General features: G+C 37.8%; 4 protein-coding genes and 1 long non-coding RNA gene across 17 annotated transcripts; 3 read left to right on the top strand and 2 right to left on the bottom strand.

Annotated features, from left to right (window-relative positions):
• Positions 1 to 1131: 1131 nt before the first annotated feature.
• On the bottom strand, positions 1132 to 6989 carry LOC113695921 (uncharacterized). 11 transcript variants are annotated; one of them, XM_072054245.1, is made up of 7 exons: positions 3664 to 6989; positions 3487 to 3563; positions 3215 to 3284; positions 3028 to 3080; positions 2886 to 2960; positions 2412 to 2530; positions 1132 to 2337 (listed from the first exon to the last, which is right to left on the bottom strand). In XM_072054245.1, the coding sequence occupies exon 1, from the start codon at positions 5771 to 5773 to the stop codon at positions 3686 to 3688; it is 2088 nt and encodes a 695-aa protein (XP_071910346.1). In that variant the 5' UTR covers positions 5774 to 6989; the 3' UTR covers positions 1132 to 2337; positions 2412 to 2530; positions 2886 to 2960; positions 3028 to 3080; positions 3215 to 3284; positions 3487 to 3563; positions 3664 to 3685. The 11 variants fall into 11 exon arrangements, with proteins under 11 accessions (XP_071910346.1, XP_071910349.1, XP_071910347.1 ...); XM_072054248.1 differs by having other exon boundaries at positions 2886 to 3080; positions 3865 to 6989; XM_072054246.1 differs by lacking the exon at positions 3028 to 3080.
• Positions 1647 to 2744, top strand: LOC113695923 (uncharacterized). Its single transcript, XM_027215144.2, has 2 exons — positions 1647 to 2072; positions 2157 to 2744. The coding sequence occupies exons 1-2, from the start codon at positions 1647 to 1649 to the stop codon at positions 2598 to 2600; spliced, it is 870 nt and encodes a 289-aa protein (XP_027070945.1). The 3' UTR covers positions 2601 to 2744.
• Positions 6990 to 8946: 1957 nt separating the features above from the next.
• On the top strand, positions 8947 to 14360 carry LOC113696033 (uncharacterized). 3 transcript variants are annotated; one of them, XM_072054249.1, is made up of 3 exons: positions 8947 to 9036; positions 9752 to 10328; positions 12983 to 14360. In XM_072054249.1, the coding sequence occupies exons 2-3, from the start codon at positions 10074 to 10076 to the stop codon at positions 14114 to 14116; spliced, it is 1389 nt and encodes a 462-aa protein (XP_071910350.1). In that variant the 5' UTR covers positions 8947 to 9036; positions 9752 to 10073; the 3' UTR covers positions 14117 to 14360. The 3 variants fall into 3 exon arrangements, with proteins under 3 accessions (XP_071910350.1, XP_071910352.1, XP_027071133.1); XM_072054251.1 differs by having other exon boundaries at positions 8950 to 9036; positions 10017 to 10328; XM_027215332.2 differs by lacking the exon at positions 8947 to 9036 and adding an exon at positions 9054 to 9146.
• Positions 14361 to 15465: 1105 nt separating this feature from the next.
• Positions 15466 to 16786, top strand: LOC140009253 (uncharacterized). The gene is made up of 2 exons (XR_011816649.1): positions 15466 to 16120; positions 16305 to 16786. It is a non-coding gene; the product is annotated as an uncharacterized lncRNA (long non-coding RNA).
• An 875-nt stretch (positions 16787 to 17661) lies between these two features.
• On the bottom strand, positions 17662 to 21866 carry LOC113696151 (protein OCTOPUS-like). The gene is made up of 2 exons (XM_027215524.2): positions 19401 to 21866; positions 17662 to 18197 (listed from the first exon to the last, which is right to left on the bottom strand). Exon 1 carries the CDS (start codon positions 21544 to 21546, stop codon positions 19408 to 19410), a length of 2139 nt encoding a protein of 712 aa, XP_027071325.1. The 5' UTR covers positions 21547 to 21866; the 3' UTR covers positions 17662 to 18197; positions 19401 to 19407.
• Positions 21867 to 26006: the final 4140 nt, after the last annotated feature.

The raw sequence follows: 26006 nt of genomic DNA on the forward strand, positions 1-26006 counted from the left end.
AATCTGCAATGGAGAAGTTGCTCCATCCACACTCCTTAAAGAAAACTAATAAGGAAAAGAAGAAACAAATCTAAAAAGAAAATAAAAAGAACAAAGAGATAGAAGGGAAAGTAAAAGAACAAGAACTTTGCAGTTTTTGTTTGATTAGATAAAGACAAGACAGTCAACCATGGAACTAGATAGGAAGAAAAATTTGACACAAAAAGAAGCGGAGGAAAAGACCAAAGTTGAAATTGGAAGATGAAACTCATGACACAGAGTCAGACGGCTGAGACATAAAGGCCACAAGAGAATGAATTAGAGTTAGACCCCCTAAGTTTTTCAGTATCTTATTTTTCTCCCTGAACATTTTGGATAATTATACAAGTTCCTGTGATATTTCTTGATTTTCATTTGCAACATTAATCGTAAATACACTCTCAAAAAAGGTGCTTTTCAACTTTTTAAATATTTGATTTTAATCCCTCGATGTTTTAAATAATCGTAAATACACTCTCAAACTTCTATGTGCAAATTTGACTTTATATTTTTACAAATGAGGCTCAATTTGTTCATTCTCTTGAAAAAATATACAATATGCATTTGAATCTTAAGAACATTAGCCAATAAATTTAAAATTTTGATTTTTGTGTTTTATTTGAAAGTCTTGTTAACTAGTTGATGTTAATTATCATTTGTTGAGTTTACAATTAAGTTATTTTTTTATGAACTTGATGGGCAAGGAATATGATGGTGAAAATGAATTTTCACTACACTTATAGTCAATTTTTAATGTTATTTACTTAAATAAAATTAATATATTTATTTATTTATAATATCATGATTACGTCATCGGTTCATACCGATCCGACCTCGGCCGAATACACTGATCCTTAATCACTGAACTTGTCCGAGTCATGGTCCGAATTTCAAAACATAGGTCTGAATTGAACAGTGGGCTACCTGCCCTGCCATGCATGCGCGTACACTCAAGTTTATGGCTTTATGACTGGTTTACCTTTTCCTAATGGGAAGACGGCGGCCTGCTGTTCCTACACAGGGGTCGCCACCGCAGCATCAATATGAAATAAATCTGCTTTGAATAAAAATATATAGTGTGTATTTTCTATCACAATTTCCTCGGTCTATCAATTGCTTCATCGCCATTTAACTGCAGTTATATATTTAAAAGCAATATTGTCGAAAACATATATACATTCAAAAGCTGTCTGTCTAATTCTTTTTTTTTTTTTTTTTAATTTTTTGGATCTCCAAATTGGACGACTCAAAAGTCCCTTTTCTCAAATGACTCAAAAATTCCACGTAATCTTCATGTTTCCCAAACGACTTGACTGCTGCCTCAGCTTAGATTTGCAACACCTGAACCCTACCACAAAACTCCATTAACTTCAATTAAGCAATCACCAGCAGTAAACTTCGGTAATTTTGTCAGCACAATATTTTGAGCACACCTCACTTTTTCTTGATGTTCAACGAACAAGAATCAAGATGAGAGACAATAGTTGAACCGTTGCCCTACAAAGTCTCAATTCTTTTGTCATGACCAATAAACGAGCCGTTGTTCAAAGGGAGTAGCATCAAATTTGCTTTTTAAACCAATAAAAACAAATCCATACAAGTCAGACAGAGGTCTTGCCGACGAGATAATGCAACTTAATGAGAGGTTCAAAACGCCTCCGCAGCTCTTGCACAATTGCCCCCTCCCTCTCTCTCTCTCTTCCTCTCTTACTTGGATGACAGCAAATATGATGTCCCTAAAAGCATTTCAATCCCCTTTTACTCCAAACAAGCACGCTTTACTCCGAGGAAGAGATTACTCCAAGAGGAAGTACACCAACCTCCTCCTATGCAAGGCAAACGAATCAGATTCGGGAACACCGCCACCTGAAGGAGATAGAAGAAAGCAGGAATTGCTTGCCCGAATAGCAATGCTGCAAGCCCAAAAACTACGTCTTACTGATTACTTAGATGAAAGGTCCGCATATCTGACCCAGTTTGCAGAAGAAGCCAATGCTGAAATTGATCAAATAGGTGAAAATGCTCTCAAAGAACTTGATGAAGCTGGCTCCAGGGTCTGTTTGATCTCTTCTTTATCAAGAACATAATTTCTACTAGGAAATTAACTTATAACCACTTCAACTAATTTTCTTGAGCAGATAATGGAAAACATAGAGAGCCAGATGCAAGCCTTTGAAGAATCGGCAGAATTGAATAAGCAGGAGATTGAAGAAAGTGAGAAGAAGTTGGCAGATTTCGAAGGCCAAATTGAGGAGGACAGAAACGAAGGTCTGTTCTTCAAGAACTTGCGCCAGAAAACACCCCCTGGAAAAGAGAGAGCTGAGGAGGAGAGAATGAAGCTTAGAGAGCTTACCAAGGAAAATGCTGGGTCTAAAACTAGGAGGAACATTTACCTTGCACTAATAGGCTTGGTACTTATTGGAATTTGTGATGCGTCGATCACTTCATCATCTGACTGGCGTAAGGTAGCAGTTCTTGGAGCAATCTTGGTGGGTTTGCTTTCTCAACTCCTCTACGAGCAAATGATGTTGTCAGAGACAGAAAAAACAGAACAAAACAAAAGCAAAATAGATAAAGAGTGATTTTTTTTCTCCCCACACCACTGAGATATTTGATTTCACTATAGCAGTTTAAGAGAAAACAATTTGAGTGTCGCATGAGTTATAACCCCAAATAAGGTCTTACCATTTGGGGCTAATACATCAAGCAAATTTAGTTTTGCATCATTGCTAGGTTCTGGAGATCCCACTACGACCACCAAACCTTCTTTTTTGATGCTTTCCAATGGAAATTTACCAATGAGAATACAACCAAGACACATGAAGGATATGTGAATTGAAAAAGACTAAAAGCGGAAGCTTCCAGACCTGTAACAAATCACTTAAAATTGCTGCATGTACTACTATCACTTAGGCCAGCTAAACTCTGGTTCAGCAAAGAAGCTGCAAAATTAAGTGCAAATCAGTTTGCTAACAAAACTTCCAGGAAAAATTATCAACCTACTCAAACCTTAAGCCCAATGCTGTAAGTAGACATGATTCATCTATTCAATCCATCCGTACCTGAACCAAAAATTCACCACAGTTACCATATAATGGCTTATGCCTTACAAACTCTCAAAGCAACTTTCACGTGGACAAGAAGTCCAGAATTATATGCATTTATGACAGGAATAAGGGTTTGGTGACTTGGATACCAAGATTCTAGGAACTTCGAACGCAAATGTGCCTTCACAGTTGACATGACCAATGCTTTTTGCAACTAACCTGCAAGACCAAAATAATCTTAGGATGCAGAACACGAAAAGCAGTAGATCCTTAATCTTGGGAAACACTATTCAAATATCACTTCTTTGAAGAAAGAAAGTAATGCTCATATAGTCTGTAATATCTGTCATTTCACATCCAGGAGGTAACTTGAGAACCTGAGAGAGTTGACTTGCAATATGAACTTCAAACTATTGCATACCGATAGCAGGAACTTGTCTTGCTTGAGTGGAGTTCACATAAATTCGAACACCAACGTTTAACCATATGAGACTCAAGCTGCAATCGAAATGGTGATCTATTAAATCTAATCAATCAATAAAAGAAGCAAAACAAGGAGGCTAAGCCAATAAGAGTCAGTAAGATTTAGAAATCTAACTTTTCAAGATCTAGAACCAAGATCATGTTGAAGCCCGTTCAATAAGAACTGCTCTGACAAGTATGTTCCAAGTGATTATGGTAGGAACAATTTTCTTACTCAAAGCATCATTCAAGAATGACATTGCATACGACATTCTATTGCAAGAACAAAGTCCTTTGAGGGTGATATTATATGAAATGATGTCTGGCTGAAGCCAACCTCTCAAAATGCGAGCCCAGATGACTAATGCATTTTTGCAGTCCCTGGCTTTATAAAAGCCCTCCATTAGAGAATTATGAGTAACAAGGTTTGGCACACAGTTCAACTGACTCATGTTGAGATACAGATGTAAAGCAACGTCAATTTTGCCAGCCAAACAGAGGCCATGAATCATTATATTGTGCATGGTAACATCTGGCGTCAAACCCTTGCTGACAACTTGGCTCCACAAGTTAAGGGCCAAGTTAATCTTATAGCCTTGACAAAGACCTCTCATTAACAAGCTATATGTAATCATATCCGGCTTCCATCCTTTTTCCAGCATTTCCTTCACAAGCTCATATGCTTCAGCAAACCTTTCACCTTTGCACAGTCCATCTATAATCGTGTTATAAGTGACAATATTTGGGGAACAGTTTATGCTGTTCATTTTGTGTAAAAGCTTGAGAGCATCCTTCATCTTAGAAGCTTGGACAAATCCATCAATAAGTGCATTGCACAACTGGGAATTTGGTTTACAGCCGCATTTGATCATCTGAGCAAGCACCCTAACTGCTTTGTCTAGTGTACCTTCTCTGCATAACCCAGAAATCATTGCTGAATATGCAAAAGCATCAAGAACATTTCCTTTATCTTTTGCCTCTTCCAAAACCAACAAAGCCCTGAAAAGGAGTCCATTCTGACAAAACCCATAAACTAAAGTTCCATAAGTTGCAGAATCAGCAGATAGTTCAGTCTCCACCAAGAGCTTCCAAAGTGCACTTGCTTCATCCACCTTTCCATTCTCAAATAAAGTTCTCATAAAAATGTTGAAGCTAACAATATTGCGACAACCCTCCCTTCCCATCAACTCCCACAACTCAAAGCTCCTCCTAATATCCCCAGCCCGGCCATATCCATTAAGCATTGCATTATAAACAACAACGTCAGGAAACACCTTAGTGTCAATCATTTCTGCAAAAACTGCCTCTGCCCCATCTATATTCCCTAACTCACACAGCCCATGAATCAACGAGCTACATGTAAACAAATCCATTTTCCGCTCATTTTTCCTCATTCTGCTCCACAACTCCAGAGCCTCAGTAAACCTTCGGCATTTGCACAACCCACTAATCATAACATTATAGCTAATCACACTTGGATAGACACTTGATCCCCTTATCATCCTCTCCCACGTCTCATTAGCTCCCGCTAAATCCCCTTTCTTGAAAAAACCATTAATTAGGATATTGTAACATGTCACGTCCGGAATCACACCCCTCTCAGACATTTCGTCGAGCAGTTTCAAGGCGCTGCGCAAATCCCCAACTTTAGCAAGCCCATCAATCAATGTCCCGTAACCATACACATCAGGCTTGAAACCGTTGTCCCACAACCAATTCAGCAGCTCTTTAGCGTTATCAAATTTCCTCCTTCTACATGAAAGCTTGATCAAAATGTTGTAGGTTTCTAAATTTGGCGCCACCCCCATTGTCTCAAAGGATCTAAAAAACAACTCCGCTTTGCTCAGTTGATTTGACACCACAAAAGCGTTGAGCAGAGTATTGTACGACCTAATACCGGGTCCGCACCCAAAGATTTCCACCATGTTTTGAAAAGTTTCAACTGCTTTGTCGACGAGTAAGTTCTTGGAATACGCTTTGATCACAGTCAATGCAACGTCCTCAGAGCACTGGAATTTCTGGGTTTGGATCATATCAACGATTTCGCCAATGCGAGGCGGAAGTTTCCCATTCGAGTTGGAAAGGCAGAGGCGGCGAAGGATGTGGTGGAAGACGACGGCGGTGTGGGTATAACCCGGGTGTTGACTAGCAGAGTCGAAAAGAGAGAGCGCTGAGTTGAGATTCTTTTCGGATTTGAGGAGCTTTAAGAGATGTTTGGAAGTGAGGTTTTTGGGCAGTTGAGCCATAGAGAACTGAAGGGTTACCAATAGGATTGCGTGGTCTCATCATAGCATGGTCGTTTCTTCTTTAATTTGCTGTTGAAGATTAGCGCCTGTGCGATATGACGAGGACGGGGTAACTCCAGTGCCGGCTGAGATTCTTCTGACATAAACACATCCCGAGTTCTAAGTCTCCATATCCGTAATCGTGCGCCAGGGACGATGGGAATGGTTGAGGCTAATATATAGGGTTAATCGCAATTTATCCCCTTTAAGTATGGGTCATTTTTCACTTTACCCCCCAACGTTTGTTTTTCTTCAGTTTATCCCAAATACTAACAGTCAACTCTAACGGAGATTAACAGAATAATAAAAAGACAGTAATACCCTTAAGAAAATAATGAACAACCCAAAATACCCATATGTCAAAGGTTTATGAAACGGATAAAAACAAATTTCCAAAATTGCCCTGGGACAATGGAGGAGGAAATTTCCCTCCATCGGGCACATGGGACAAGAAAAGGGAAACCAGAAGACAAAAGGTTTCCTTCCTTTTTGTCATTGTCGGTCAAGTCTCTCTCCCCTCTATCAGCCTCTTTCTTCTTCTGTATTCCTAGCAAAACCTCCATTAAAAAACATGAAACGACACCAGAAATAGAAACGGCACCTGCTTTGCGGGTCGGACCCAGGTGCAATTGACCCATCGGTGGTGAAATCTCAATTGGGAAGGAGGAAAGTGAAGTTCGTTGGGTGGATTGTGAAAGGTGACGACGAACCTCAGAAGAGAGGAGGACTGGGGCTGCTTGTAGTGGTAGTGGCGGTCGGCGTCGTGGTGCTGAAGAAGAAGAGCGGTGACGATACCAGTCCACCAGCCGTCCCTATAGTAGGCAGGCGACGACGTCGCCTAGGCCGAAATAGGGTTCAGAAGAAAGAGGGTCAGGAGGAGGCACAGGGTTGAGGAATTCGGCATTGATGTACTCGCGGAGAGGGACATTGGAGCCCTCATCGGCGACGAGGGTGTGGTACTGGACGTAGGCCTTACTATTGGAGTGGAATTTGAATTTGCGCTTCTTAGCAGAAGAAGCAGAGGAGGAAAAAGAAGAAGCATATAATTTTTTGAATTTTATGTTGGTGAGAAAGCTTCTTGCACGTTTACTGGCTGATGCTTAGGTTAGTTTGAAACATCTGTGATTTCCTAATGGATAATTTCCTCCTCTGTAACTTTTTTGCTCATATTCTGCTTTGCTCTGTTGGATTAGTACTCGTGGGTCTGTTAGAATAATCCAAACTGTTTCTGAAGGCTTTGATCTGTCATGTTAGCCTGAGGATTATGTTAGCCTGAGGATTAGTTAAAATTCACAGTATGTCAGATAGCTAATTCACTCTGCTGTTCTTTGAAATCAAACTTTTTATGTTTATTCAAAAAGTGATAGTCTGAATCTTTGGAAGAAAAAAATCTCTTTTAAAGAGGAAAAAGTGCTAAGCAACTTTTTAAGTGTTCAACTGATGAAATTGAAAAAGTGAGGGTAACTAGGTGCTGGAGGAAGGAAATACTTAAGAGACTATGAAAGTGACAATTCAACAGAAATATTATCAATTAGAAAACCATGCACCACCTTGAACTGCTCATGAAAAATGCACACATCCAACTCAAAATCAATTTGCAATAACTACGGAGCCCTATTAACTACCCAATGGCAATTTCGGCATCTTGAAGTTTTTAACGTGCAATTGCTGACGGAGGGAGTAAACTGAGAAAAAACAAACATTGTGGGGTAAAGTGAGAAATGACCTATACTTAAAGGGGATAAAGTGCGATTAACCCTAATATATATCTATAGTTATCTGTCTAACCGTGATCATATGGTAATATATTAGGTGTCATATATTAGGCTGTCATGGCTACAGTTACATTCTTGGCTAAAAAGATAGAACGAAGAAGAAAGAAATGCGATATAAAATTTTTCCTTTTTCCCTTGCGATTTTTTTATTTTGCCCTTAAAGTTTGCAAGACATATGCACTTTTCGGCCCATTTGTTAAGTGAGTTTTTTAGGTGTTTATCTAAAATTTTACTATAACATACTGTAGAAGTTTTTTAAAAAATATTTGAAGTGTATTTTTTTTTTGAATATTTTGAAGTGTATAATTTAAAAACTTTGAGAAGTTTTTTGAAGTTACTGTAGTTAAAGTTTTTAAAAAACTTGTAACAAATAAACTTGGTAAAAAACTTATCTGCCAAATAAGTTCAATTGTGAGAGATCATCATTTCATATCACGTGTGAGGACTATAAAAGGTACAAAATCAATATGTAAGAAGCGAAAGTTATGGTTTTATATAGGATTAATTATAATTAATTCCTTAAATTATATTCCATTTCTCACTTTACCTCATAATCTTTAAATTCTATCACTTGTGTTCCTATAGGATAAAAATATTCTTTCATTATTTTGACTTTTTATTTATCTTTTGTCCCCCTTTTCCCTTCATTTATTTCTTTTTCTCTTTGTTCTTTCTTCTCTCTTTCATCCCTCTAAACAAAAAACTTCATTTTAACAGAAAAATTTATCTAAAGTTTGTAATTAGGTTTTTTGGAACAGAAAATTTTATCTGAAGTTTGTAATTAAATTTTTGGGATGAAGGTTTGAAAGGCATTAAAAGCTAATTTTGATTTTTATATTATGTCATATGTTGTAAATTACAATCAATGATCGTTAATCAAGTTATAGATTCATCTTGTGATCTTCTCTTGATAATAAAATGAAAAATTGGAATAGGAAGGGGAAAAAGTAGAAGAATTGCACGGTCAAAAAATGGTATTTCAGGGAAGGGGTTTGAATATTTTTGTAATCATTTGAGAAAAACACAAATCTCTGTAACCTATGTTTTTTAGTTTCAATCATGGAGATGAAATTCCTTATAAGAAAGAGGAAGAAGTAAACAAAAAAGAAAGAGACAAGAAAATAAAGGAGAAATGAAGGGAAAAGAAAATAAATACAAAAGAGAGAAAAAAATTAGAATGATAGAGGACTAATTTTATCCGACAGGGGATAAAATGAGATAAAAAAAATTAAAGAATAAATTGAAAAATGAAGTTTACTAATTGTAATTAACTCTTTTATACATATGATGAGAGGCGTAAAAGGGATCAAGCTAATATGTATTGGAGTATTTATATATGATTTTCACTTTTTAACTTATCCGATAAAGTATTACCTGGTTGGATGGAATTCGAGCGTCTAACAAATGGAGGACAGTGCCGTAAGAAAAGTCGCAATTAATCCGCCTGAGGTCCGACCTTTTCTTTTTCTCTTTAGTTTTATTATTCCCGTGCCCTCCACACACGCCCGCTCGGTGCCTCGCTGCAAATCCAGCGAGGCCACCATTGATATCCCAAACTTGTATACTCCATAGTTTATTTCTTTATATAGATATATATATATATGATGCATAATTAAGATGTACTACAATAAAGCATACAAGTAGATGATAGAGTATATTTGTGTAGCTCTAATCAACCAAAACATAACTTCAATTACTGTGTCTGCAGTAGCCCCGTATTCTTTACTAGATCCCATCTTCAATTTTTCTCCCTGCATCATAAATATACCCAAACACCCACACGTTGAAGTATAGAAGATTACGCGGTTATATGCATGTATAAATATAGATTTATTAATTGTTCTTGGTAGCTTCAATTATTAGAAAAATAGGGCTCTTTAGTCTATGTGTAATTGCATTTGTCGGGTGACCATTGTTTTCCGACGTTAGGGTTAGGGTTTCATTAATCCAACCTGATAGTTTATCCCGTCTCTCTGTGTGTGTGGGGGGACTCTTTTTTTTCTTCTTTTTTTCTTTGCTTTATTATTATTATTTTTTTTTTTTGGGCTGTGGTTCTTGTTTATTAGCATTTTTTTCCCTTGGGTTAAATGGCTAAATGCGGTTTTGTTTTAATTGATTTTATAATTTGTTTTTATTGTTTTTGTTTTTATGATTTTTTGTGCAGTGGACAGATTGGGTGCTGTGAAGAATAAAACATTGCAACTCCTTAACATCACTTTACTGGGAAAGCCTTTTTTCCTTTTTAACTGGGAAAACATGAGCTTAACGTTGAGTCAAATCGAATATTTAATGGGCTGAACTGCATTACATTAATTATGTATTTTCTGGGATATGTTTCCTTCCTAGGTTGAGATCTGTTGTATACGAGGTGAACCCAAAACACTGCTGGGCTATGACAATGCTGGGTATATTTTTTTCTATAATTTCAGGGTTGGATTTAGGAGATAGTATATAAGTCCGACAACGTCTTGGTCGACGAGACTAAGATGACTGGAAAATTGTCGGCCAGGAGGGAGGGAAGAAACAGCAACAGTGAAGATTCTTTACGGGAAGCTGGCAAGGTTATGAAAGAAAGCTCAGTTTTCGGACAATACTCGGATGCAGAATTGGTAGCTCAGCTGAAAGGACTGGCTCTGGATCCTTGTAATTCAGAATATTCACAGAGCAAAATTCGACCCTTGTGGAATCAGACTATTAGAGTGCGCAAGGCTATGGCTATGGCTGGTACGGAATTTCCTCGGGTGAGATTTGAACTCTGCTACTTTTTCAAGAATATTTCCTCGATACCTTTTTGTTTGTGCGGTTTTGTACAATTGGAAAGTTGGTTGACAACTTTTTTCTTCACATAACTGTTCCTCCGAAATCTTTTTTCATAACCGTGTCTCTAACCCAAACGATGATGGTTTGCCAATGGCGAAGGGGCCACAGGGGAACCTAATTCTGTAAAGAGAAAGACGAGCCGTCATTTTATAAGATGACTTTGGCACTTCTAACTGGACCCTTCATCCACTCTTATTATTCCTTTTGGTCTCTCGGGTCGTTAACGATCTTTAGCCCATTCTTCTAAGTTTCTCATAGCCTAACTCTTTTGTTAAGGAACAAAGTACTGTAAATGCTTTTATCATATTGCTACCAGTATAGTTACTTGTGTTAATTCCTCTCTATACTCTCTTGTTGCTGTAACTGATTGCGTGTCGAAGGATTTGTTGCACATGGAGCCATCAGCAAAAGTTATTTTTGCCTGTGCCTACGAGGATTGATTTCAGAAAATGCTAAAGTTATGGCCTGAAAAATGAATCTTTTGGCACGGTTTCATTAATAAAATTTAGGTGCAATTTTCTATTCATGCAAGCAACAATATATTGGTTTAGTAATAAACTATATATTGAACAGGGTTTTTTGTGTTATACAAGAACAAAATAAAATTTCTCTTAAAAAGTGTGAGGTTAATTCTTTTTGTCCCTCCCTTATGAAGAATATCTGTTTGAATAGAGGTGGGAAAGTGAAGTAAAAGAAAATGAAAGTTGTTTTCCAGTTTACGCTTGGTTGTCAAGAAAAAGTTTGAGGGAAGATGGGAAGTTAGTGACAGTTATTGGCAGTTATATAATTTTTGTATCTAACCAACCTTTTTACTTCAAAATCCTACAAATTTTGCAGGACACAAAATGTAGGAAAGTGAAGGAAAATGAAAGAAAATTTTTCAACTTTCATGTTAACCAAACATGCATGAAGGAAGTAACTAACTTTTCCACACTTTTCCTTGCAAACAAACACAATGTTTATGGTTTCTTGAAGGTGCTTTTCTATTTCTATTGCTTTCTCCAATTTAAGATTGTAAGGTTATAACCTTTTTTTCTTTTTCGCTGATTGACTTCACATGTTTTTGTTTGCATAAAGGCAAAAGTTTTCCGATACCTGGTCCAAACAATAGAAATATACTTTGTAGAGTCTTCAATAGTTTTTAGAATCATTAGTTCTGTCTTAAGGTGTTTACATTTTGTTTCACGATTTGATTTCACAAAATCTTGGGGGTGTCTTACTGCCATTATAAGCTGCTTTGTTAATGCAACTTCACATGAAATTCTCTATCCATATTTACAGTACAGGATGCTATTGGTAAGTGTTATGCAATCGCTGCAAGACTTTTTAGTTGTTGGGAGAATGTGGTTTGAAGAAAACTTTTGCATTAGTGTGTTGATTATAAACTAATGCCTTTTCACGTGTCAGAAATTTGGTTTTAATTTGGATTTCTGTGAATTTTATTACTACAATATGCCCAGTGACCTTTTTTTTTTTTGGTGTTGGTGTGTGGGGGGGGGGGGGGGGGAGTGGGGCTGTGGTTGGTGTGTGATGGTACTTTTTATATGAGATAACCTTCATCCCTTAATACAGCAGAGATTGCTGTAAGATGGTCACACTTACTGACAAAGCATTGTGTTTTTTTCCCAAATTTGGGAATTTGTAGAGTCTGCCCTTGTCATTTTGGCATAGGCCTTAGGTAGTACCTGCATTCATGACTGTAATGCCAACTTGGCTTTTTTTAACATCTATTTTAGATTTTGCTCAAAATTATATTGGTTTATCCCTTCATCTTCTGACTTGTGAGATGGAGAATGCCCCAATTTACACTGCTGTGGTCTCAGTGCACTGTATAAAGGATTCATTTATTGAGATGGCTATGAAATATGTAGCTGCCACACAACCTTTGAAGTCTAGCTATTAAACGCCTTCACTTAAAGTGCAAAGCTGGCCTAGGTTCCTGCTATTATAACAGGAATCCCCTTCAATCTATCTAGCAGAGCTTCTAAAGTAGAAGGATTTGCTATTTTAAGGCATCCTTTTTAAATTTATTTCATGAGCTATTGGACATAAGTCAAATTTCCAAGTTGTTTCTTGCATTGATCCTTAAAATGGATCAGTTACTGTTGTAATTTAAGTTTTGTTTTTTGGCTCCCCCCCGGGGGCCGCCCAGCGGGGTTAGGGGTGCAGGAGGAGATTATTAATATTTTATATATGAGATGATACTTCTGATTTATGAGATAATGTCTTTTTAACTTCCTTTTCTGCCTTAAAGCATGGACTAATTTTAATGATTTTTACTTTGTACATGTAGCTTGTTCAAGAGTTCCAATAAGCTACCTATTCTGAAATTTGCCAAGGATGATAAACTTTTAAATAGCAACATGAATGTATTTCCCATTCCCAAAGCAGTAGAAAACTTTATCCAGGCATAGATTCTATGACATTTCATTTTATAATTTGCTTGTGCATGATTAAGATCCTTCACAAGTGAAGTTTCTTCTTTCATAATTTTCAGTACATATTCCTCTCTTTTAGGGTAGTTTCTTTATTTGATTTCACTGATGGAATTTAGCACCTATCTACTCATTTGCAGAGAAAGCGGAAACTGCAGCAGTTGTTAAAAGCTCTTCCTGGTTATGGTTCAGAGTTATCTAACCAACAATGTTGGACAAAACTGAGCAGAGGGCAGGTCTCGCATGCATCTTCCGCTTCATGCTTCTTGAGTTCAGTTGAATCTGCTGAAAGTTTTGACCCAAAAGTTCTCTTGGAGTCAAATAGTTCAAACAGTTTATTGACCTTTGAGGATGATTTTCTGGAGAAGCAGATATATTCAGAATCTTCCTTAATGTGTGAACCTATAAACTGCAGTCCCTTTTGGAAGGATGTGTTTTCTTTAGTCGATTCTGATGAATCAGTGAATTGTTCAAACCCAGCAAGTCCTGCAAACCTGACATTCCTTGAAGTTCCTCCTCTGAATATGGATGACATTGGTCAGCGCTCAAAATTAGGCGCTTTTGATGATCGCAATCAAAAACATCTTCAGCCAACTTGGCGATCAATTAGGTTGTTGAACTTCATTGGCGACAATCTTCAAAAAATGGTTGTCCCTGTTGGGCCTCGATTCCAGGCTGAGGTTCCAAATTGGACTGGCCCTTGCTGTGATGAAGATTGTGATTCTGATAGCTCAAGGTGGTTGGGTACCCGAATTTGGCCAATTGAAGGCAGAGAAATGAAAATCACTACTCGAGTTGCTGGTAAAGGGAGACCTGAATCTTGCTCTTGTTTGTCCCCTGCTTCGGTCGAGTGTGTTCGACGCCATATTCTCGAGGAAAGGCTACTCCTGCTATGTGATGCTGGTCCTGCATTTTTCAGCTGGAAACTTGACGAGGCGGGGGAAGCAGTTTCAAAATCATGGACATCAGAGGAACAGCGTGATTTTGAATTACTTGCTAAAACAAAATTAAACTCAACTGGAAAGGACTTCTTGAAGCATGCTTTGAAGTGCTTTCCCTCGAAATCACGAAGAGCAATTATTAGTTATTATTTGAACGTTTTCATTCCTCGACGGATGAGCCTGCAGACGAGGTCGACTTTCAGCCAAGTCGACACTGATGAGGATGAGGTGGAAGACTCTAATTACCTGGGATTTCAGCGAAAATCTGAAGGCAACGCTCCTATCGGCGGTTGCAAAAACGTGAAAGCTCGATTCCTGCGTCACCCTTCGTAGCCACTCCACTTTTAGCCTTCTGAAGTTACTAAAGAGTGGACGTATGTGTATATTCATGGAGCAGTTGGCTGCGCAACAACCTGATGTTGCAACCCAACTTTTTGGGCTCCCTTTATATCCAGGCGATCAGTAGAATTTTCCATGGGTTTGACAGATATCAGCACCTAAACTCCCCAATTTAATTTCCATACATAGGCCAACTTGACTAGTTGCTAGTTTTGGCATAGAGTTGGCTTTTACATGAGGATCGATTGTCACGAGTGCAGTAGTAGTTGATCATATGATTCTTCCGCAGGAACGTCCTGCAGTTGCAAAGTTGAAAAAAGACTTGAAAGTCCTACTAGATTTGCTCCCATTATGTCCTTGAATCAAAGATGAGATCAACTAATTCCCTCGACTGTCAAAAGGAGGAGACAATGGATGAGTTTTTTAAAGTTTGTATAACTAACTAGGCCTTCAATGATCATAATAAATCATAACCGGGAGTTTAGATGGATAATGAGCCCCCGGAATCGGTAAAATGGCTATCGAGAGCCCCATGAAACCGAAACTGGAATCCTTACCATGACCTGTGAAACAGTACCGTCCAACTTTATTGCCGGCCGTAAAATAGCCCAAAGTTGAGAAAATAACCTCGATACTAAAGTTATTCATCTATAGGGGAAGAAAAAAAAATTTTGCTCATCAATCTTATCCACAATAAGCAAGACAGAAAGGAATCTAATGAGCACCTTTGCTCAATCTTTTCCTTTTCTCTATCCTGCTTGAAAGGTTTAGAGTTTTTACAAAACGAAAATTAGGCAAAATAGTCTGATAAACGGTATGAATATAACTCTATTTAAGCATTAGAAATCCTACATTCCTCGTTTTGTCACTGGTCTTGCGTGTTCCAACTTTTGTCAGAGCTCTAGTAATCAAGCGGGGCATCCAAAAGGATTTTAAAATTTTTATGTAAACTATTATTGATCGAGAGTACAAGCCCTGCACTTATGGTTAAAAACATACGTAGCGTGTGTTATTGCACTGTTTCTGATCAAGATTGACATTTCTTTCTGAGGAGTGAAATCCCCTTCCGCTTAGCTAGGAATGCACAAGCGTTGACGTTTGTAAATTCAAAAGAAAAGGGGAAAAAAGGGTCATCGACTTAACTCGGGAGGAGAAGTATTTTGATAAGAGGGGTAGAAGAGAGAGACCCAAAGGAAGAGAAAGGGTGGTCGGGGGTTGGGTTGGGGCTGTGGTTTGATTGATTAAAAGAAAAATGATAAAGATAAAAAGAACAGAACAGAAGAGTGTTTCGTTTAATGTTGTTGGTTTGGGGATGGGTTGAGGTTGTTTCCAAAGTTATTCATGGTACAAAATAAGAAGGAAAAAGAAAATGAAAATGGCTGTGAGCTATATATGATATGGTAGTGTAATTCACAAACGAGTGTGAGCCTGAGACGATCGCGAAATGCAGTGCTAGGAACAACAGGCATGGGTCATCCTGAATTTGCAATAATAGCAGCAGTTGAAAAGAAAAGATCTCTCGAACCAAGAAGAAGAAGCCAATAGGCCGGCCGAAGGAGAGTGTGTGAAATGTTGAGAACAGAACATTAAAATGGCGAATGATTTATTTATTTAGTTGCTGGCCCGCGTCCGGAAAAAATACGTTGCCATCAAATTCAATGCGGAAAGGACCTGAGAGTGAAAAAAAGAGAGCAGTAGCCACCAGACCGAAGAAGGCAGCAGCAGAAGGAGAGGAACTAGACATTCCATCGGATAACGAGCCTCTCTCTTTTTCTTTTTCTTATCTCGTTTCTTTTGCGACTTTTCTTTCTTTTCCTCCCATCTCTCTCCTCTTTTCCTTTTCTTTAGCAGACGTATGCCTTATGCAGCACCCCCCACCGCCATCACGGATCATGTTGGGATGTTTTCAATTGCCACTTTTTTTGACTTTTAATGGCGAGTTTACACTCTGATCGCGAGAGCTTTTCTCGACAGAAGAACATGATCATGATCTCAATCGTAAGACGATACTCTTTGCTCATTACTTTTGCTCCCTCTGATTTTGCGCTAAGCAGGAACAAAATTCTCGGTTGATTTTAGGCAAGTGATAATTGCTGGCTTTGATTTTTGTTCCTCCTTTTTTCATTGATCTGATTCTTATTTTTGACTAGCACCCCTTTTTTTTTTTTTTATCTTCTTTTAGGTCAAAAGCTTGTAGCTTTCCCTCACAATTGGTGGGATGGATGGACTCCACCGTCGTCTTTCTATTCCGGGAAAGGCCTATCAAAGACAACTTTTACCAGTACAAAACTATTACTTACTACTCTTTTTTTTTATTACATTTATTCTATCCTATTCAATACTATGGGAGGAGGGGCCAGAAAAAAATTGAGGGGCTGAACTACTTACCGGATCATACGAGTGTACAGTGCACTCGTCCGGTGGAAGTGACCTGCCACATTTAGTGGCAAATGGTACAGTACTATTACTCACAACTCGATTGTAGTACTTAAATGTAATGCAAGAACCAGCTAAAACCTTGCTCTGAGAGAGGGAGAAAATGGGCCATAAAAGTGTTACAGATGTACAAGGCATTTCCCGTTAATGTAGATGGAGAATGATAATACTCAAAACATCCCTCTTAGCTGCCTACTATTTTGATTAACATAACATTTTCATCTGAAAGGTGTTTGTGAAGCTAAAATATCGTCATGTATTCATGTCCCATTTTAGACACATCTTCACTTTTTGTTAACCTTTCTATGGGAGGAATTTTTATGCATGGGGTGTGTTACTAGGGGAGTGTTTGGATACAAATATTATTATTATTTGAGATGATATTTGTTTTTTTCAATATTTTTTTGATAATTTTAATCATCTTTTTAAGCTCAATTCACATGTATCACATCATAGAATATATATTATACAGTACTATAACAATTATTTTAAATAATACTCTATCCTATCTAAATCATAGAATATATATTATACAGTACTATAACAATTATTTCAAATAATACTCTATCCTATCTAAATAATGCTCGCATCTTTATAGCACTTTATGATCAACTTGCCTTCAAAGGATATCTTGATTAAAAATTAATAGTGAGGTATAATCTCAAAGGGAAGTGTGATATTCACACCCCTATTTCAACTTGCTCCACTCTAATCCATTCACTCCATGGCACGATAGCAAGGCGTGAGAAAAATTAGTTTAAGAGTACAAATATCACTTCCCATCTCAAGAATTATAAAGAGACTAGCACACCCTCGGCATATACATGAAACAAAAAAAAAAAAAAAAAAAATTTCCAGGAAACAGTTGCTCATGCAGGAAGTGGAATTACAGTCCTGGAATAGTAGCATCCCCTCATCACAATAGAGCCATAAAGCATAAACAAATTTACAGCTTTGCTTTTCTGAAATTTTCACCAAACATGGAAACGAGTTTTTATGCATAGCATCAAAAGTCCTTTACCGTATAACTCTCCAACTCCAAAATTCTCGTATAGAACTCCTCCAACTATTAGTGCAATTAAGGAATGCCTTTGCTAAAGAGATCAAAGTAAGCAGAGAATATGCAACATTAAGGTGGGTGGATATTTACATCCTAAAGAACCCAAAAAAAAACAAAAAAAAAAAAAAGAAAGAGGAATCAGCGCTAAAATACTTGTATATCACATTTTTCAACAAATCCTCCAATATATCCCCTCATCAACTTGTAATTGCAACTAAAACGCATATACCCCGCCCAACCCCAAAAACAATTAAACAAACATGTCAAAGGATAACAGAAATCAAGCGAAGAAGAGATGCCTTGTGGACCCCCTCTCCCTCTGATCCGCCTACATGCCTGATTCAACTAAGTAGTCTCTTTTCAACCAGTTTTGCCTTCCGAGTTCCTCATATGCTCTGTTCCTCATAGCTATTCACCACCTTCATTCACCTTGACACCCTCTTACCACAGATACAGGGAAGACTGGAGTGACGATCTTCAGCCTTTAAGCATGCCCAACTTCATGTCCGCCCGCAACTTTGCTATCAAGAAGAATGCACCGACTTCCCTTAAACGCAGGACAAGGTTAAACCAGCCTTCCTGTAACATATTGGGAAAAATCAAACATACGTTAAGAGAGAGAGTGTGTGTGTGAGAATTTATCACGGCATTAAATAAAGTCCAAAACACACATTCATCATGATCCATGTCCATTGACAAGAAGTTAACTGCCTTGACACGATACATAAAAAGATTTTATATTTTGGGTTGATGTCCACTATTTATTGTTTTGAATGGAGTAAGAAACAAATATTAATTTGCCTTAGAAACCAATTGCAATGATGAAAAACGCAACAGACAGTTCTAAGATCCACATACTACAGAAACACAGCATAAGGATTTAGATTAAATTAATTAACCTTGTCCAAGTTGCATGGACCCAGAAACCGGCTTCAGTAGTTTCCCAAAACAAGTAGAGTACAGGATATTGAAGTGCAAATTATTCAAGGACCTTTTAGAAAAGTTATTCCCAAAACGAGCTGTTCCTCAAGCTCACTCTAGATTTGGAGACCCGTCTATGCAAAAGAAGACCTTCACTTACGTGAAGGGCCGAGTTTGTCTCTAAAGTGGTTATTGAAGGTTGAACTTGGACCGGTGTTCTTGGTCTTTATTCACAAGTTCCCTTTATGTTTTCCTTGACCAGTTCTTGTTTATCAATTGATGCCTTCAGCACATTAACATCACCCAACTTGGAATACGCACATTGATTCATTGTGTCTTCTTGGTAATATGCAAAGCACAAAGATTTAAATTAAGCAAAGAACAACTTGGAAATTAGAAAATGGACCACCATGAGCTATGAAAATTCTCTGCTGATCACCATATTTTTACGAATTCCACATCAACAAGGGATGACTGATATAATTTGTTCCAATATTGTGACGCTACAACACCCTATAAGTGGTTTAAAATTCACACAGAATGATTACTTCCTAACAAAAAAATGCCCGATGGGGTTGACCAATCAGCAACCGTACAGATAACAGTGAAAGGTGACCACTTGGGACCAGAACAAGCATGACGAAGTATGGACGTTAAGGGTAACATTCATGATAAGGAATTTCTAAAGACAGTATCAGGATAGAATGCTCACTGGTATAAAGTATTCTGGACGCCAGATTGTTAGATTTAGCATGACCAAGATAATTTATAATGCAGTAATAAAGCCAAAAATGATGGACAACATAAGTAGAGATCAGACGACAAAACAAGAACAAGGAACCAAAGAAACAACTTCAGGACCTTAGTCTCAGTATAGCCGAAGTACACTTCTTGCAATTGTATGAGAGCCATTTTGCCTGTTCTTTGCCGGGGCACCTCTGCGGCTGCTGCTTCTCAGGGGCGTCAAGTAAAAGCGCAGGAGGCCATGATCCACATTGTTCGGCGAATATCTGGCACTCCTATTCCTCTCCAAGATGAAGTCGTCTCTCCTCTTCTTGCCATTTCCATTCATCTCCATCCCCAATCTCCTCACACTTCCAAATGATCCCCCAATATAACTTGAATTCCTCCAGCTCACACTACTGTTACTCCGAAACACCTTTCTATTGATCCCATCTTTCACTTCACCATTACCCTCCCGCCTTAACTCCTGCCAAGACTCTGAATATGACCTTTCCACCCCATTTGCTTTACTATCCCTGTCATCATCCTCATCCTTGTTTCCACCATTTCTCCGGTGTATAAAACCCCATATTTTCCAACTCCATCTCCTTGATTTCTTTGGCCCCTTTCCTTCTCCATTCCCAACCACCGAAGCATTATCTCTCAGACTACGTAATTCAAAAGCCTCGGAGTAGTCATCCCTCAAAGAACTTGAGTTTGCATCCTTGGAATCCCTTTCGGCAACTATAACCTTTGTCCCATTCATATAGTCCAGATTAGCAGGCAATACCGTAGCATTAGAAGCCCCCTTCATCTCATCGATCTCCGCCACCACATCAGCCGCAGTCTTCCTAATAGAACTAGACCTATCCAGGCTCTTCCTCCTCCTGGAAGAAGAATCCGAATAATACTCCCTAGTCTGAGCAGACCCTCCCGGCACAGCCTCATCGTCATTAACGGGGCAATTCATCCCAAGGACATTGGGCTCCTCCACCGGAATCTGAGAATCAGACCTCGAAACGTGAACAGCTGGGGCATCTTCCACGACGGACAGCATGGGTGGCATCCTCGGAAAACTCCTCCCAATCAAGTACCCGTCCCAAGAAGCCCGAGGCTCGTCGAACGAGTACCTGGGATCATCAAAGCTAATCCTCCCGGCGTCAAGAGAGAACCGAGGATCAGTATCACAAGAACGCCGCCCAAACCCATAATCCGCAATCTCGGACTGAGTCTCTCTGTACTGCCTGGAAATGGGCTTCTCCACAGGCAATGTAGCCGATAACTCGCCGTTGCTTCGCTTCTTCATCTTCTGCTTGCGCCTCCAGTTATGCCATTTCTTACTGAAAACTGAGGCAGCTGACCAGAAACTCCCCGCAATTTCTCTCACTCCGCCTCCTCCAGAAGGCTTCTTCGCCTGAGAATCGAGATCTATATGATCTTTCATGGGCTTTATGGTACTAAAATCCACCACCTCTTCGTCTTCTTCTTCCACGATCTCCAAATTGATGTCTCCTCTTTCTTCCACAACAGGAGCTTCCTGAATTGCAGCTACAGGGGTGATTTCATCAGACCCGATGTTGTTGTTATTGTTGTTGTTGTTGTTGTTGTTGTTGCTGCTGCTGCTGCTGCTATCGTAACTGCATTCACTTTCGTCGTTTTGAGGCTCCTCCTCTCCTTCTCCTTCTTCTTTGGACTCAAAAACGGGTTTGTTCACAAAATCATCATGGGTATCTTTGGTGAGGATGGAATGTTGAGGATTTAAAGAAGAGGAAGAGGTAGAGGGTTTGGCGGAGGTGGTGACTTTAGACTCGTTGTCGAGAGTGAAAAGGGACCAAAGCGTGTTGCGGACACGAACATCGCAGGACTTGCGTTGAGGCTCGAAAGCGCCGGAGAAGCTCAAGCCTAGGCCCTCGTGCTTGGAGGCGGAGAAGGACTTGGTGCGGCGGAGCTCCGGGAAAAATGAGGCTGGTTTGGAGGGTTTAGGAGGGGGCTGTGGCGGGGGGTTAGTAGTGGTGGTGGTAAAGGAGGTGGAGGGCTTGGAGGAAGAGGAGGAGAAGAGGGATTTAAGGGCGGCGGCAGCGGAGGAAGAGGAGGTGGAAGGGCGGCGAGAAGAGGAAGAAGGATTGGAAGAGGATTGGTCGAGAGTGGTGAGGCGCTCGCAGAGGCAGGAGGGGCAGAAACCGGTAAATTGTTCCTGAGGGTGGCGGTCACAGCTGAAGGAGGAACGCGGAGGCTGCGGCGGAGGAGGAGGCGGAGGTGCTGGGTCAGCAGCAGTGGGATTCATAACCGGTGGTGGTAGTGCGAAATGCCGCCCAGTCTAGTGCTGCTCATACTACTATTTGTAACTGCTTACATTCACATAAATTCGCTACATCTAACTCTGGAATTTAAGAGAACGTTTTTGGTTAGGATTCTTGGGTCTGTGCGTGTATTTGTGCGTGTGAATGTGATTTTGTGTGTTTTTCCCTTCCTTCTTTTCTTCCTTTTTTTTTTTTCTTTTCTAACGGCCAGTAGAGTAGAGCGAGGGAACGAGGAGTCTAGAGAGGAGACGGAGAGAATTGAAGGGAGAGAGGTCAAAGGCCCAAAAACAAAACAAAACTCCCCCAAGGGAAAGGGAAAGGGAAAGGGAAAGGAGGACGACAGGACAGGACAGGACTCGACACTCGAGACTCTCTAATTAAATTAGGCTTCAACAGAAGAGAAGAGAGAGGACGAAATTAAAGAAGAAGAAGAATCAAAGGGAAAATCTCACTCACTAATTAGTAGGCTGCTTTTCTTTTCCTTTTCTTCACCCTTCTCTCTCTCTAACAAATTCTACTTTTCCCTTAGGATGCTTTTTCTTGGCTACGGACACTCCTCCAGCCGTGAATAGACTTTCTTATCCCTTTTGCTGCATTCAATGTGCATTCCACCACTGTTCCTCTTTCACTCGCATTTCATTTGAGCAGTAGGCACAAGTGTCAATGCCTGCGGCCCGCTCGGGAGGCTTCTTTTCTTGGACACAGGACCGTATTAATTACTTCCCCATTCCACCGCCCACCAAAATAGTACTACGTATCAATCCATTTATTTATCCAAAGACAGAGAGATTTGTAGTGCTAGACTGCTAGTACATTTTGATAGTCCATTTATTTTGTAATAATTATTCCCTCAGTCCTGTTTTTCTTTTTCATTTGTCTCAAATTATAATTTACTTCTCAATTAAAGAATATAATTTTTTAAAAATTTTTAAAATATAAACTACCTTATTTAATATAAATTATTATTGAATATAACCTATCCCATTTAATATAAAACGATGATTGATTCTTTCTTGATCATCAATTCAAATTCCCATAAACCATTAATTCAAGTTTCCATGAATGATTAATATAAAGTTGTACTTTATTTAATGTAAGGGTGTTTTAGAAAAATAACAATCTAAATTTATTTTCTCAACAAAGTTAACTACTTTTTCTTAAATTATGTGAAAAAAAACTATGACCATCAAAATATGACAGAGAGAGTAAATAAGAAGCGACTAATAATACTTCATTAACAAGTATTTAACTATCGAGTTTTGACTCCGTGCCACCTATTGGTCAGGAGGGTTTAAACCCCTTCTATAATGAAAAAATTCAAAACAAGTGTCAGAACATTTTTTTAATCTAGTCGAATCCATAAACCTGTTAGTCCTTTATACGTTCTCTTTAAACTCCTCCTCTTAAAATATGATGAATTAGATTATACAAATGTTATCGTTACAAAAACATATATATAATAATAATTACCGGTATTTAAATGAATGAATTTGCCCATTTGGACCGAAAATTTTGGAATCAATACTTTTTATATAAGTAAGCCAAGCAAAAATTTAGCCTAAATATGATACCCGATTTAATTAAGAGTTAGCTCGATTGAAGCCAACTTGTGAAATTAAGTTATATAATTACATATATCATGTATATATAAATAATAATGTGTTTAATTTAATAATAATAATGTTATAATTTTTTCACAACAAAATATAAATATTAAACACATAGTTATTATATATTGATGGTAAATTTGGACCAAGCTCAAATTAAGCTCAAAGTCCCAATGTATATGTGAGCCGAGCATGAGTATTGTAATGTGAGCTCGAAACCTTGTTTGGATTGTAGCTTTTCAAAGAAATTTTTTTTTTACCTTTTTTCGTGAATACATTTTTATATTATATGCATCAAATCAATATAGTCTACTTTTCTGTTAAAATTTCAAAAAATAACAATCCAAATGGGACATAAAAAGCCCTAATACTTTACCTTTTCATTAGTTGAGTTCAAGCTTACTAAAATTTGGCTCATATAACCCAATTGACAACCCAAACATTTGGTCAATCTAAGTTATATTTAACTTAAAACACATTCTTATTGCCATGTAGATATTTCCTCAAACTCACTTGTCAACCAAAATAATGCACACATAAAATCCCTCTTAATGCGCATTTCATGGGCACCAGTCAACCAAACCCATAAAGATAAACCATTCACGTAATGACTTTTAGTTTGTTTGGATACTGTATTATTTGAAATATTATTTGGAATAATTACTGTAACATTTTTTTTGATGTGATATATGTGAAATAAAAAGTAGTTGGGAATATAAAAAGATAGGTTGGGAAATGTGTTTGTGATGCAAGCGAAATATTATTTGAGATAATTTTGATATATAAACACTCCCTTTGTTATTCGTGTGATAATAAAGCATTTATATTTCGTTTTTGTGGAACTAATCTTTTGCCTTAAACTGAAAGTTCTTCAATATTTACTGCTTAAAATGTATTAAGTTCATTATATTGGTATACTTTTTAAAGAATGGTAGTCTTTTCAGCAATTGCTTAATGTAATTCAAAACGGTTGGAAATGGAGAAACGAAGTTGACTTTCACAAACAATACGCAAACTGTAACGCCATAATTTGGTTTAACTGAGCGAGTGTGTTTAGATAATCATGATTTGGCAAAAAAATTATTTGCTCATATCACAAACATAATTTTAAATTTTATTTTTTTCAATCACCATTTTATTTCACATATATTAAATCATAAAAAGTAGTACAATAATTATTTCATATAATCTCCTATCCAAACACACTAGTGTTAACTACTCCTGTTTGGATTTTTATTTTAGCAATTTTTTGTAAAAAAATATACTATAATAATTTGATACATGTAAGGTAAAAATATCTTCATAAAAAAAAGTTAAAATTTTTCTGAAAAGACCATGCAAATATCATTCTCTCTAAATCCATAAAAATATACTTCCGTTTGGATTACCTGTTTTTTGGGGTGTTTTTGAAAAATTTTACTGTAGTAGAGTTTTTAGAGTATATTTTGAGATATTTTTAAAAAATATTTTAGAATATTTAAGAGTAATAAAGTTTTTAAAATATTTTTTGAAATATTTTTTAAATATTAAAAAAAATTTAGACTATTTTTAGGATACCTTTTATACTACTTTTTTAAAAATTTTAATGTATTTAAAAAACTCCTAGATCCAAAGTGCGTAGACTGTTACCACCATTGCTGCGTGACAATTGATTTTGCTTTTCTTTTTTCTCTTGGCGGGTACTCAGAGTCTTTTGCCAGTAGTAGTACCACTTTGGCGGAGCGCTCAAATCAAAAGCAAACAACCTCTTTCACTTTAGTTCTGAAATCTGAGGTAGCAAATGTTTTTTTTTTCTTTTTTTTTTTTTGGGTCCATCTTTTGTTTTTTGGGGGGTGCTTTCGATTTTCAAAGATTCCTGTCGAGGGAAAAAGCAAAAGTAAATCACGCCATCACTAAGACTGGGGAGATGGATGTCACTCTCCCTGCTTTCTCTTTCCATTTGTGTTTAGAGATGTCTCCCCTCCTCTGTTGTTTCTGTCACTCTCTCTCCCTCACAAATCACAATAATCTCATTTCGCTTTCTTTGCTTTTTATCTTTTTTATTTTTTTACCTTTTTATTTTTTGGGTTTTTCTGGAGGCGTCTGCTTTCCTTTTTGTTTTTCAGGTTTCTTTTTTCGTCTCTTTTGTTATTTTTCACCCAAATTTTTGAGTTCCATCATTTGTGGGGTTTTCATACGGATTTACCATCATTTTGTGGGTACCGATATTCCACCACCTGCCTCTTTTCAGTTTTCACACAGTAGTGCCTCCCTGCGGGAACACGCTTCCATTCCCACAGCTTGGCTTGGTTCGATTAGGCAAAGACAAATGGGAATTTAGGATTCTTCGGCTCAGCTCGGCTAATGTTTCCATTTTTAGGTTATCCTCCGACCAACCAAAAAAACACCAAAAAAAAAAAGACAAAATATATGTCCTCATGGTGCACCTAGCGTGCGGGGGTGGGGCATGAGCACTGGATCCACAGTCCAACGACTTGACTCCTCACGGTTTTTACTACTAGGAAAATTTTTATCCTAGTGGCATGGTATCTAAAAGAAAAGCGATGGATAAAATTATGCCAATTTGGGGCTTAAAAATTCTAGATAAATATTTTCTAAAGCTTTTGTAAATATATATATATATATATATTACAGCAATCTGATCTGATGTATATAAAATAAGAAAAATAATTAAAAATTGTGATCAATAAAAAATGTAATAATTTTTATTTGAAAAGCTTCAATCCAAACAAGGTCACTTTTTGATGGTAATTGATGAAAAGATTAAAATTTCGAGTTGTCTAACTTCTTGGTAGAACGTCTCTTCTTCGCTTAGAATACCATACATTATTATGATT

Source organism: Coffea arabica, chromosome 6e (assembly GCF_036785885.1).
Source record: "Coffea arabica cultivar ET-39 chromosome 6e, Coffea Arabica ET-39 HiFi, whole genome shotgun sequence".
Lineage (NCBI taxonomy): Eukaryota > Viridiplantae > Streptophyta > Magnoliopsida > Gentianales > Rubiaceae > Coffea > Coffea arabica.